The sequence below is a fragment of the Eschrichtius robustus genome, chromosome 15 (assembly GCF_028021215.1).
Source record: "Eschrichtius robustus isolate mEscRob2 chromosome 15, mEscRob2.pri, whole genome shotgun sequence".
Classification (NCBI taxonomy): Eukaryota; Metazoa; Chordata; class Mammalia; order Artiodactyla; family Eschrichtiidae; genus Eschrichtius; species Eschrichtius robustus.
In genome coordinates, this window is record NC_090838.1 from 95307818 (window position 1) to 95321552 (window position 13735).

At 48.5% G+C, this 13735-nt stretch overlaps 1 protein-coding gene across 1 annotated transcript in view; it reads left to right on the forward strand.

Moving 5' to 3' along the window:
* The window catches only part of LIMS1 (LIM zinc finger domain containing 1), a 103399-nt gene continuing 89664 nt past the window's right edge, over positions 1-13735 (forward strand). Inside the window, exon 1 of the mRNA XM_068565134.1 lies at positions 1-114. Coding sequence (XP_068421235.1) covers positions 83-114 — 32 coding nt within the window. The 5' untranslated portion in view covers positions 1-82. The remainder of the gene's footprint in view (positions 115-13735) is intronic.

Genomic DNA, 13735 nt, shown 5'->3' on the forward strand with positions numbered 1-13735 from the left:
CTCAGCGAGGCGGAGCGGCGGCAGCGGCGGCAGCGGCGGGAGCGGCGCGGGTACGCGGTGAGGGTTCGCGTGGCCGCCGGAGATGCTGGGCGTGGCGGCAGGAATGACCAACAGGTAAGGCCGCGGCGTCCGTGAACCCGCAGCCGGAGCCGGAGCCACGTTGGCGGCGCTGCCGGCCCCTCCCCGTGCGCTGGCGGACGGGCCTGCAGAGCCGGCGGCCCGAGTGGACCGCGTCCCGGCCCGGCGCTCCGCCCGCCCGGCGCTCGCAGCCCGGCTCGTGTTGCGAGAGGCGTCCGTGAGGGCCGGGACGTCTCAGGGCTCGAGATTTACCGAATTAGAAACGAAACTGAGACTTTAAAGGACATTGACTCATTCATTAAACGTAAAATAAGTCTGTGATCTCAATATACATAATGCATGCTTTATGAAAATAGCATTTTCCTAAACAAAAAATTAGTGCGACGAGAGCCCTGCTCTTACATTTTGCATATCTCCTAAATGTCTGCATTTTCCTGCCTGCTCGTTCAGTCCATTGCGGCCCGTTTTGGTTGAAGTCTGCAGAAAATCTACTCCTAACCAGACGTGTGGTTGGAAAAGGGAGCAGTAGTACTTTAATAGCTTTTCACGTAGTTGCGGTATTTTTCGTTATTACTCCAAAACTAGACAAGCTTAATGTTTCTTAAAGATTAGTTTGATGTGGAGTCTGAAGCCTTACCAAGGTGGTTTTCACTCTCCATGACATTGAAATTCACCGTCTGCCCTGCAGTTGGAAGGGGCTTGTGCCCCGTTGTAACATCACCCTCATTTGGAAAATGTTGATTCACTGAGTTAGGCAGCTCTTCCAAATGTTGACACATCTCTTTATACAGTATCACTAAATAACATTTCTTAATATCACCGCTGATCTCCTCAGAAACTCTCTAAGTTTGAGAAGCTGTCAAGCTCCAGGTGGTGGATACAAGTTTTCAAACACTCTAATTTTCAGTTGAAAGCTTGATTTTTATTATTGATAGGAAACTCTTGTCAATTGTTTTCTTCAAAGTAACAGACTCACTTTGTTTAGTTTCAAGAAATGTCTGCCAAGTGCAAGTCTAAAAACCATAGTTTGTTATTCTTTCTGGTAAAAATGGTAGACCATGAAAAAAAGCATCTAATTCAGCCGGCACTGGATCACACTCGTGCTTTCCCTGCAGACAATCCTCTTACTGTGGTATGCAGCCCAAGTGCTTTGTTCATCACAAGAAACAGAATACAAGGTCAAAGTTCGAGATTTAATAACAGTAATTTGTATTGCTTCATCAAGGACATTTTTTTGTTTTTAAAAAAATTTATTGAAAATGCAATCAATACAAAATTTAAAATATATGTAAGATATAAAGAATGACAATACAGTGGATACAGTATGAATTAAGAGTATAACCATTTCCTTTTAAGAGCCTTGATCATCTCCTGATCCCATCCCATTCCCATCCTCAACTTTCCCTTCGCAATCCCTTACTTTTTTGTGTGGTATTAAGCACATTCATAATGTTGTGTGGTCATCGCTGGCATCTGTCCATCTCCAGAGCTCTTTTTTCTTGCAAAACTGAAACTCTGTCCATTAAACAACTTCCCATTCCCCTCTCCCTCCAGCCCCTGGTCACCCCTGTTGTATTTTCTGTCTCTGATTTAGACTATTCCAGGTTCCTCATATAAGTAGAATCATCCAGTCTTTGTCTTTTTGTGACTGGCTTATTTCACTCAATATAGTGTCCTCAAGGTTCATCCATGGTGTAGCCTGTGTCAGAATTTCCTTTCTTTTTAAGGCTGAATAATATTCCATTGTTTGTTTATACCATTCATTTGTTTATTCGTTCATCCTTCAATGGACATTTGGGTTGTTTCCACCTTTTGGCTATTGTGAATAACGCTGCTATGAACACGGGTGTACGTTTTTTAGTAGAAACTTTTATTGAGAGAACTGCAGATTCACATGCAGTTGTCAGAAATAGTATAGAGAGATTCAGTGTATCCTTTACCCAGTTTCCCCCATTGATAACATTTTGCAGAATTGTAGTGCACAGTCTCAGCCACAATACTGATGGTCATACGATCCATTAATCTTATTCAGATTTCCCCAGTTTTACCTGTAGTCGTGTGTGTGGTGTGTAACTTTATCACGAGTGTGGGTGTGTGTACCCACCGCGGTCCAGCTAGAGGACAGCTAGTGCCCTCGCCCCGAGGGTCCCTCCTGTTCCATTTTCCTCTGTGTTCTCGCCCGCCTGCTCATTAAACCACGCATCCATTCAGCATCTCTAAAATTTTGTTATTTCAGAAATACTGTATGAGTGGAGTCATACCCTTCTTAACCTTTGGGGATTGCCTTTTAAACAAGTCAGCTTAATTCCCTGGAGACTCGTCCAGGCTGCTGTGTGTATTGTAGTTTCTCCCTTTACGGCTGAGTAGTCCTCCTCAGGGTGGGTGTATATAGGACAGCTTAACTGTCAAATGAGGGACAAATGAAGGACATTTGGGCTGTTTCCGGTTTTGGCTATTAATAATAAGGACATATGGACGTTTGTGGACAGGTTTTTGGTGTCACCATAAGCGTCCCTTTCTCTGGAATAATTGTCCAAGAGAGCAGTGGCCGGGTGCGTGGTGATTCCATGTTTAGCTTTCTCAGGAGCATAGACTTTCCCAGAGTGGCTGGGACAACACCGCTTTCATCAGGGACACTGAGAAGGGAAAGGGGCGTTCTTTCCCTGCAGGTGCCTGGGGGTGAGGCGCTGGGTCCCATCACCGCTGCTGCCCCTGCCTTGATTGGTGCTGGGGGCTGGCATTGGGCCCACGGCTGCCTTTGCACCATCAGTGAAAGGGCCAGCACCACGCGGAGGGCTCGGCATCTTCCGGGAGCTTCTTAGCATTATTATGAAAACACTTTTCATCCCCAGGCTTCTTGAAAAGGTCTGGGGACCCTCCAGGGTTTCGAGACCACCCTTTGAGAACCACTGTTAACATAATCTGAAATCATGAGGGAAATGCAGATATTTGGAATATTTAAAAAGGAATATCTACAAAGAGTTTTCTTAGAAATGTGTGTCAAATGCTTGTTGTAGTAAGTGCTTTCTAGTTGGAGGGAGTTTTAGTGGGACTTGATGAACCACTAGGGGAAAAGCAACTTTTGCCCTGAAGGATTTTTCCGGGCACGATGCCAGCGTGTTATGAAGAGGGATGGTGTCCTGGCAGTGAGGGTCTTCGTAGGTCTTCAGTGCTCTGTGCCTGTTTGTGTGCTGAGGAAATTGAGCTCTTAGTTTAAGGAAACTAATGAAAACTTGGTAGTAGGAAAGATGCCTCAGTTCTGGTTGCCGTGTGCCCTGAGGGCCTAGGTCTGTCAGGACCACTGTCTTGACTATTCATCGTCCCCCCTTTCCTTTGGGGTGACCCTGAACCACTCCTGGACGCTCTTTCTCCTGCTGGATGTGGGTGCAGTGAGTGGCCTTCCCTTTCCTCCCCGAGGGGACCTTCCTGCCCTCCTCAGGGTCCGGGGGCCTGCAGTGGGGAAGGCAGATCCAGGCCGGTGATGGAAGCACAGAGCTTTACCCCAGGAGCCTCTGTTTTCAGTAATCTTGTGTCTGTTCCTCAGAAGATCAAGTAAATAAACCTCAGCGTAGGTCACGTTCTCAACTAGGGCTGCACTTAAATAGAAGGAAAAGCATCTCAAACTGCTGGTCGATTTTACATTTCTCGTTAATTGTGCTTTAAGCTGTGGTTTCCTGCCTACAGAAATGTCGTCTACATTTCACGCTGGCCCGTGGCCAGGTTGTCTTCCAAAAACTTTAATTTTAAGATACTTGAGAAGCGAGAGCTGGGGTGCCCATTGCCAAGTTCCGTGGACCCTCCAGCAGCTGTGGTTTTACCCCTTGTGCGACGGCCACTCATCTCTCGTTTCATCTCATCAGACGTTTGCACGCAGGAGCTCACAGGAGAGGGGGTCACGTTCCTGCATTCTTTTCACGTCGGAGCATACTTTTTGCCTTGATGCGTCCACAGGGACATTCTGTGTGCGGGTTGGGAGCTGCAGGCACAGCCGGCCTTGGCCAGTGCATCCTGTGGGAGGGGAGGGGAGGGGAGCGGAGGGTGGAGGGTGAGCTTGGGCTGGGACACGTAGGAGCGACGTAGCTCACCTGAGGTCACGTAGGGCCCCATGCAGCAGTAAGAAAGAATTTAGAAAGATCCAGTGTATCCTTTACCCCGTTTCCCCATTGGTAACATTTTGCAAAATTGTGATGCGCGATCCAAGCCACAGTATCGACGGTCACGCAGTCCCTCGATCTCACTCGGATTTCCCCGGTTTTACCTGCGGTCCTGACCCTGGGACATCCCCATAGGCTGCAGACGCCCAGGTGAGACCTTGTCTGATGTATCTGAGCCCCATGAACATGGTAATTCTGGAAACGTCTGGATGAAGTATTAGATGTTGCCCCAGAGCTAGTGTATGACAAAGGTCCCGGATGTCAACCTCTTTGAAGTGGATTCCTTTTGTGAAGCGCGTCCTTGGGGACTTGGGGTTCTGAGGCCCTTGTGCTGGTGATGGTGGTTCTTCGTCCCCCGGGGGCCTGGGTCTCCTCTTCACCCCGTGCGCTGTCCCCACAGGGCCAGCCCGAGAGGCCTTCCTGTTGGCGGGCTCCTCTGCTGGTGCATCTGTTAGGGGACAGGTCTGACCATCCGCTTAGACAGACCGTGAGGTATTTCTCACGGGGAGAGTGGTGGTCCTCGTGTCGTGTTTCGTGTGTCTGTTTCGACTCCTGAGGCCGGGCGTGTTGCCGTGCAGCACAGGGCCCGCCTGGGGGGGCGTGTGGGCACAGCTGGTGGTGGCACTGGGCCGTTGGTGGGTCATTCTCCTTCTCCACGTGGTGGATGCGGCATGTGGTTCTCAGGTGCCAGGTGGGTGTGGCCGCGGAGATTCCCAGGCGGATGAGACGTGGTCCCAGCTCATGAGAATCTTTCAGTTTGTTGTCATTCGTGTCGGTTCCAGAGTCTCCTGAAGCATCACGTCGGTCATGTCCCCCCTCTTTCCAGAATGTTGAGAAGACTCCCGATTGCCTGTCAAATAAGGGCCAAACTCCCGTGCCTGGAGTTCAGGCTGTTTGTCACCTTCCAGCGGGTCACAGGCCCCTTGGTTCTGAAAACATCCGGTGCTCTCCCGTTGCAGGGCCTCTGTCCACGTGGCTCTCTTGGGCTGGAAAACCTTCCTCTCCTGTGTCTTGTCTGCAGTTGGGGCAGGATTGCCTCTGGCCCCTGGATACTGAGTTCCTGCAACGTAGACTGAGGTTGTGTGCTGGGGACTCAGGGCTCAGAGCTTGTGTCTTTCCTCCCAAAGCACTTTGGCTTCTTTTCGGGTAGTTATCAACTTCTGTTTTATATTATAGTTACGCGTATAGATATCTAATCTTCTCTGCCAAATTGTAGGCTCTGGAAGTAAAGGAACGTCTTCATCATGTTTGTTAGACGTCCAAGGAAAAACAAACGGGATTTAAATGAGCTTTATTTCTACTTTTATTCCTTCATTCATTAGTGAATTGAAGAGTCCAGAGCCAGCTCTTCTGAGTGCCTGTGACAGTGCTTGAATAAACTCTCAGAACTTGGCGTAAGACGAGATGGCCTTCACATGTGGTTTAACTTAACTCTGCAGGCAGAGACCCAGCATCCACGGACCACTGGGAAGCAGTTCAAATGACGTCATCCCTGTTTAGATTATTTCATTTCATGGCTAGGCCGCTCTTTTGGAAACTTTCTTAGTAGTAACCATCTTTTATTAATGACCTGCAATGACACAAGTACTTTAAAGGAGTTAAACATCTGTTTCACAAATCTGACACGGCTGCACTTTGAGGCAGCATTTTTATGCCCATTTTACAGATGAGGAAACAGCACAGGCGGTTGCGAAGTCCCCGCATCACAGGGTCAGGGTGAGATGAGCCGAGGTCGATGCTGAGCTGTGTCCCCTCCCCGTGCCCCCTCCCCAGGTCTCTTCCCCGTGTCCCCTCCCGTTCAGGCGAGGCTGTGGCTCCCACTTCTCGCTTTCAAGGAGTCCTCTTCGTGTGGTTAATAGTTGCTCCCTGAGCACGGCAGCCGCGAGGGAGCTACATCATCTCACTGCCAGATGGTCCTTCTTTCTGAGCTTGGAGGGTCCCGGATCTCACTCTGGAGGCCCAGCAGAGAACGTATCAGGTGAGATCACGTTCTTCACTTAAATTTGGTGTCTTTGTGTGTGTGTGTTTGTTTTCATTTTGAGCTCCTGGCTGTGCCGCGCACGTAGTGGTGACCTTGACAAATCTGGGGACCGATGTTCCAGTTCAGTGCAGGTCTGTCCTGTGCTGTCGGCCGGGGTGTGTGTAGTTACGATGCAGTGTGGAGCTCGTTGTCTGTCTTGTATGGGGGTTATTTGTGTCCAGGTACCAGAGGAGAAGTTAAAAAAGTCTTTGCGAAATTAAAGGAGGAACTGATCATTTGTCACCAGTTATTATAGCTTTGCTGTCATTTATGTAAGACATGGGCCCCAGGCAGTGTCTCTTGAGCCCCTCAGGAGGTAGGGACGTGCCAGCCTTCAACCGGGAGCCCGGTTTACTTGGCATGTCTTGGGGGAGAGTCAGGAACCGGGGAGAGCTGCTCCCGAAACGTGGGCTGCAGACCTCCCTGCACGGGGGTCGTGCCAGTGCAGATTGGCCAGCCTCATCCCCTGCTTCTGGGGAAGAATGTCATGAAGTCTGTACTTTTAAACTTTTTTTATTTTTAATTTAAAAAAATTTTTAAATTTTTTGGCTGTGCTGTGCAGCATGTGGGATCTTAGTTCCCGGACCAGGGATCGAACCAGTGCCCCCTGCAGTGGCAGCGAGGAGTCTTAACCACTGGACCGCCAGGGAAGCCCCTAAACTTTTTTTAATGGAGAGTTCAGACATAAACACAAGTAGAATAATGTGTCCCCATGTCCTACCTTAGCTTCAGTCCTCACAGCCTGGCGTGACCTCACCTGTGACCGAGGCCCAGTCCTGTCCCTCTGCTCTGCCCTGTGTCGTATCCTAGAGATTTTGTTTATTTTATTTTATTTTTTGACCTCGCAGCATGTGGGATCTTAGTTCCCCGACCGGGGATCAAACCCGCGCCCCCAGCAGTGGAAGCAAGGATGCTTAACCACTGGACCGCCAGGGAAGTCCCTAGAGATTTTAATAGGTATCCTAAGATGGTAAGGATTCTTCTAGAAAAGATTTTTAAACATAACTACAACATCATTATCCCACCTGAAAAAGATTAGTACTATTTCCTGTATATCATCAACTACCCAGTTAGTGTTCAATTTTCGTTTTATCTCAGACATTCACTTTATAGTTTTTTCTGAATTGGGATCTAAATAAGGTTCATACCTTTTGAGAGCTTGATAAGTCTTTCAGTTTCTTTTAACATATAGGTACCCCTTCCATCTTTTTTTTTCCCCCTTCCTGTTCTTGTGATTCTTTTTGTTGAAGAAACGGGTTCCTTGTCTTGAAGAATTTCCTACAGTCTGGATTTGGCAGGTCACATCCTCTGGGCATAGTTTAACTTCTTTGTTCCCTATAAAGTGTATAAATTGATTGTTGGATCTAAAGAAGCAGTTCTCAAACTTCTTGGTCTCAGGACCACTTTCCACTCTTAAAAATTATTGAGGACCCTGAAGAGCTTCTTGATATTTGCTGTATTTGAAATTTAATCAACCTTTTGTATGTTAACATAAATATTTTGTGATTATTTTCCAAAGAAACAAAATAGTGAAGAGTGGAGTGGCTTTAAAATACTTTAGACGTAGAGAGAAGAGTGGCTTTAAAAATACTTTTTGGGCAGATCTCGTCAATGTCTTAATGGAAGACAGCTGGCTTTCATTCTTTTGTAATACTTCATGTCACGTAGCTTCTGGAAGACTTCACAGTGACCCGTGAGAGGAGAGTGAGAGAGGCAGTTGCCGTCTTAGTGTTGGTGTGAACGTGGCCTCGACCTGCACGTCTCCTTGGAAGCTGCGGCCCAGAAGCCTGAGTGGGCTCCCACACCCGTGACTGCGTGAGGGAAGGCGGTGGGTCCTCCCGTCAGGAGGCGATGATGTCGGCAGCTGTGGATGATCAGGGCCCTCGATCAGACCTTTTCTCTAAAGGGCCACGTGGTAGATACTGTCACCTCGGCTCAGCTGTGCTGTTTTAGCGTGAAAGCTGCTGTAGACAGCATGTAAGTAAATGGGCACAGCTGCATTCCAATGACCTTTTAACTACAGACACTGAAATTTGAATTTCATAGAATTTTCACATATCGCCAAGTATTAACCTTTAGATTTTTTCCCCAGCATTCAAACTGTTAAGAAGCTGGGGAGTATGGAGCAGATGGACATTTTCCTATTCCTCCCACTAAGCACAATAAACGCTGGACATTATGTATAAAACAAGCGTTAAGACTCTGAAATGTGGGGAATTCCCTGGCGGTCCAGTGGTTAAGACTCGGTGCTTTCAATGCCGTGGGCCTGGGTTTGATCCCTGGTCGGGGAACTAAGATCCCACAGGCTGCATGACGCGGCCAAAAAAAAAAGTTCTGAAATGTGGAGAGAAGAAGGCAAGCTGGCAGGGACCACGGGGCCTGATGAACAATGGGGTGATGAGTTGTCTGGTTTTTCTTTTTAACCTTCTTATCCCCGTCTTATCCCAGACTCTGGCCGTCTAGAAATGCCAGCAGGTACAGACCAAAAACATGTCACAACGAAGACTGTTCTCTGTGGGACCAGGAAAGACAGTCTAACGAGAAGAAAAATGTTTAGACAGTAAATGCTCGACTTCAACCAAACACCCAGAAAAAACTGTGGCCTCACCCGCACTCACGGCAGAGAAAATAGACTGGGGAACAGAGCAAAGCCTTGGGGACCTGTGGGACCTTGGAATTCTGAAAGCAGAGGAGGAAGAGCATGGGGTGGAGAAGGCCCAGAGGAAATAATGGCTAAAGATTTCCCCAAATTGGCAAGAAATGTAAACCTACAGATTCAAGAGGCTGCACACACCACAAATAGGATAAACCCAAGAAAATTCAGGCCAAGACATATAATTAAGCTTCTAAAAACTGAAGACATTTAAAAAAAAAAAAAAACCTTGAAAGGGACTTCCCTGGTGGTCCAGTGGCTAAGAGTCTGCACTCCCAATGCAGGGGGCCTGAGTTCCATCCCTGGTCAGGGAACTAGATCCCACATGCCGCAACTAAGAGTTCGCATGCCACAGCTAAAGATCTCGCGTGCCGCAACTAAGACCCAGTGTAGCCAAATAAATAAAGAGATAGATATTAAAGCAACAACAACAAAAACCAGCCTTGAAAGCAGCCAGAGGAAAATGACACCATTCGTTTATGGGAAGGAATTGGAAAGACAACAGGTTTTCATCAGAGACTATGGAGGTTAGAGGGACGCGGCACAGTGTTTTTGGTGTCGGACCCTCACATCTCCAGAAGGGGGGACTGAAAGGTCTTTATAAGGACCCTGCAGATCTCAGCTTCCTGTAAGCTTCTGTTAGAAACACAGGCTGGCTTCTCCAGATGCAGACCGTCTGGCTGAGAACTGCAGTTGTTTGGATTTGAAATTTTGCATGGAAAGGGTGGGAAGGTATGAAGCACCTCAGTGCCTCTGGAGCAGAGCTCAGGACTGGTCTTGGAGCCTGTGTCTGAGCTTGTCCGGGCTGTGTGTGTGCTAGCCTCGCATCACGGGGGAATGTTGACCATTGGTGATGACTTGGGCCTTAGTAACGACTGTCCTGAACCTCATCTGTGTGTGCAGAGCTTTGGGGTTTATGAAACCTTTTGTCTCGTCCCCAGTCCCTACCTTTCCAGCCCCATTTGTGATTCATCCGCCCCTTCCTTCCCCCAGTTGGCCGGGAGAAATATGCTCTGAGAGCTGTTTGAAATTAAGACACACCTTTTTCTTTTGTGTCTTCAGGTTTTTACATATCCTGTTTCCCAACGTTTTGTGCCTTGTGAGGTGTTCCCAGTCCTCTGGGTTCGTTTCTGGAGTGATCTTTTCCATGCAGCCTTGGCAGTCCAGCCCTGTTGTTCCCCCTCCTCCCTCCCCAGCCCCCCGCCGGCCCCGTGCACCATGACCCCGATGGTATAAAACCTGCCACGTCGCTTGTGAGGGGTGACTCCCCAGAGCTCCACCCTACACCCCACTCCCTTCAGAGGTGGTTTTTCTCCGTTCAGCCTGTGTCCCAGGATCTAGCGACAACGCCTGGCGCCTCTTAGATGTTCAGTAAGTAGGTGAATGACGAATAAGAATAAATACGAACATCCTTGCTTTCGCATGAAGAATCGGAGATTTGGGAACTTGAAAGATGCGCTCAGGGTAGGAAGCTGACCCAGGAAGGAGCTGGAGCTTGAATTCTGGTGACTTGATTCCAGGGATGTTGGTTTTTCCAGCTGGAGCGCCGGCCCACTGGCGCTCCCGTACCCCTGCCAGCTCCACGTTACCGGGATGAAAAGAGCTGTGTGATCAGATGTTACCATGGGAAAGAGCCTGTGCTCAGACCCCAGCTTCGCGCTCACCCGCTGGGGGTGGCCCGGCTCGCCTCTGCCTCGGGTGCGGAGCGAAGGGAATAGTGCTGGTCTCGTGTGCTGGTCACGGAGTTAGACCAGTTTCCACGTGTGAGGCATCCAGAACGAACGGGGCCCCGCCCATCACGCACCCTCCCTGCTGGTTGTCAGGAAAGAGGGGGGAGTGGAGGTTTCCTGAACACGGGTGAACATGTGAGAAGTCCGAGCTCACAGGCCTGGGGGCCGCGTTTTGCGGACTTCCCACCTAGATGGTTAACTCCTTAGGGTTCGGCTGATGTTGTGATGCTGCAGTTGAAGGCATTTCCCGTCTTAGCTGCCGCACTTCTGAGAAGAGAAGCTTCCTCTTCCCCCGGGACTACTTGGTAACCCGGCGAACCAGGTGTCGGATGATGCGCGCTGTCAGGCGACTCGGTCCAGGCCCCTCTCCGTGTCTGCTGCTGCCCTACGCTCAGCCCCTGAGCCTCGTGCTGGACGGGAGCCCTGCACTCGGACAAGCACGTGGTTGCGGTGCCTGTGATCTTCGTGCTCCCGTGCCGCGAGGGCTCAGCTGGGGCCAAGACCCGTGCTCTGAGCCGTGCGCCCTCGGTGGGGATGGGGCTCCTCCAGGAGCTCCTGAGCCCCCGAGCCTGCCCAGGAGGTTGACCCCGGCCAGGCGGTGGCTCTGCGGGCGGGGCTTCTGTGGGGATTGCCAGCAGCGTCCTGCCGTCTCCACCGGAGGACAGCGGGGGAGGGGCGTGATGCGGTGACGTCAGTCGAGGATGTCTCTCTGGAATCCTTGGAACGTGATGGGGAGATCACCAGCCGCGGCCTCGAGTGCCTGGACGCCCTCAAGGGCAGTCGTGCTGTCAGTCCTGGGCTTACAGAGGCAGATGCAGAAACACAAAAACGACCCCTGCTAATCAGTAATGAGCACATAATTAAAGAAGAGACCTCTGGCGTCTGGCTTATGCCTTCCTTCCAGCTTGGATTTATTCTTCAGAGGTTTGAATATAGGTTAAAATTGAGCCTGACTCCTCAGCCTTGAGCTGAATGCCTCTTTCTGATATTCTAATGGGAAATTTTACAACAAAATAAATATTCGTTCACTACTTTCAAATTTTCTCATTCGGAGAGTGTGTGGTAAAATGGTGTCCGAAACATCACAGTTTAAGGTCATTGCCCACGTTAGAATACCCCAATTCACTTGGGTCCTAACGGATTGCCGTCAGAACTGTTCTTTCTGTGGAGCACAGTGTAGATTTTGTCACCGTGAGACACGTGTCAGGGATTAGAGCATAGTCTTCATTAGAAGCTTGAGGTGGAGTAATTCATCCACCAAACGAGCAGCCTTTGTTTTTGGAGTGTGGGTAGTGATGTTTCTGTAAAAGCCAGGGATCCTTTGTGAACATGGCTGAGACTAGTTTTCTGTTTTCAAAAATGAGTCTAAGGGACTTCCCTGGTGGCACAGTGGTTAGGAGTCCGCCTGCCAATGCAGGGGACACGGGTTCGAGCCCTGGTCGGGGAAGATCATGCCGCGGAGCAACTAAGCCCGTGCGCCACAACTACTGAGTCTGCACTCTAGAGCCTGTGAGCCACAACTACTGACCCCCGTGCCACAACTACTGAAGCCCGCGCGCCTAGAGCCCGTGCTCCACAACAAGAGAAGCCACTGCAATGAAAAGGCCGCGCACCGCAACAAAGAGTAGCCCCCGCTCGCCGCAACCAGAGAAAGCCCGCGTGCAGCAACGAAGACCCAACGCAGCCAAAAATAAATAAATTAAAAAAAAAAAATGAGTCTAAGATAGTAAGAGCTTCAGCTCCGACTGTAATCTGGAAAGTTCTGTTAGCACTTAGCCGGTTTCGGGTGATTGAATATATTTACATGATTGAGGATGATGATGAAAAAAATATGTTCAAAAAATTTTTAAAGATATATGTATAGGACACTAGGTTATCTGTTTTATAAGACAGACCAGAATTACAATGATGTAACTTTGAAGTGGGTGCCAGGCTAATGTCTGAGATAATTTAATGGTGGTTCTGGACTTAATGTCTTTTTTTTTTTTTTTTTTTTTAAATGCTGGCTTGCGTCAGGAAATGAGAGCACTTTTTGTCTCTTGGGCATTTGCCAGATTTGCACAAAGCAGGAGGCATCTGCAGATGTCTGTTTAAGGCAGTTTCTTCATGCTTTTAACAGAATGTGTTAGCATGGGTACTTATGCACAGCTGTATGCGGGCTACGTGATTTTTGCTTCCCTGTGTTAGACCTGGGCTTTCCAGCCTTTGTCAGGTGCTTTCCCCTCTCTAGTGTTACTGGTGATGACAAAGGACATCAGTGAAGTTTAGAAAGCGGTGCTTAATTTTATTATATAGCTGTCTATTGAATTTGACAAAAGACAAAAAAGTTCTAGCAATTCCTCAAAATTTCAGAGGTCTGTTTTTTCCCACAAAGGTCATTTGAGGACCGTGAGACCAGACTTAAAAGAAGCGTTTTCCCAGCTTGAGCCCTTTTGATTTTTAAAATAAAGAAACACCCACATCTCTTTCTGATAATACGTTTGGTCATTTAGATGCTTTCTATGAAGGAAGTTGTGGTGATAGTTTCTGGAACGTGAAGGCTGCAGCAGACAGAGATTAAGTGGGTGATGGGAAAGCCAAGGATACAGGGCTTGGGAACTTTTTAGAAATGAAGCTTTGTTTTGCGCAGTCTGGGTTAATCATGCCTCCCAGGAGGAAGCATTGCTAGAGATTAGCTAAACAAATGGGATGAAAGTCAAAATTTGAGGTTGGATTTGTTAGATAAATTTTGATTAAAGGGCTTAAATTGTAAGAATGCAACATTGTCCCACAAAAAGCTGCTGATGCTTTTTGGAATACCTGTGTATCCCACGCCCAAGTGACAATGCAGAGGACACAGGAGGCACTCAGTAAGTGCTTGTCAAATGAATAAATAATGGTGTCGTATGTTTTATTTGGTATGTATGGGGTTTGGCTTAGTGAGGTAGAGCTCTTTAAATGTTGCCGTATAATAACACGTGAGTAAATGCTAATAAAGATGCCTTCAGTCAGCATTAAAATAGATTTGAAGGCTTATTTCAACTCCATGTAATTTCAGTAATTCTGTGCAGTATTTCAGTATTTCTTCTCTCCGTCGGGATTAGTGCAGGAACAGTTCTCG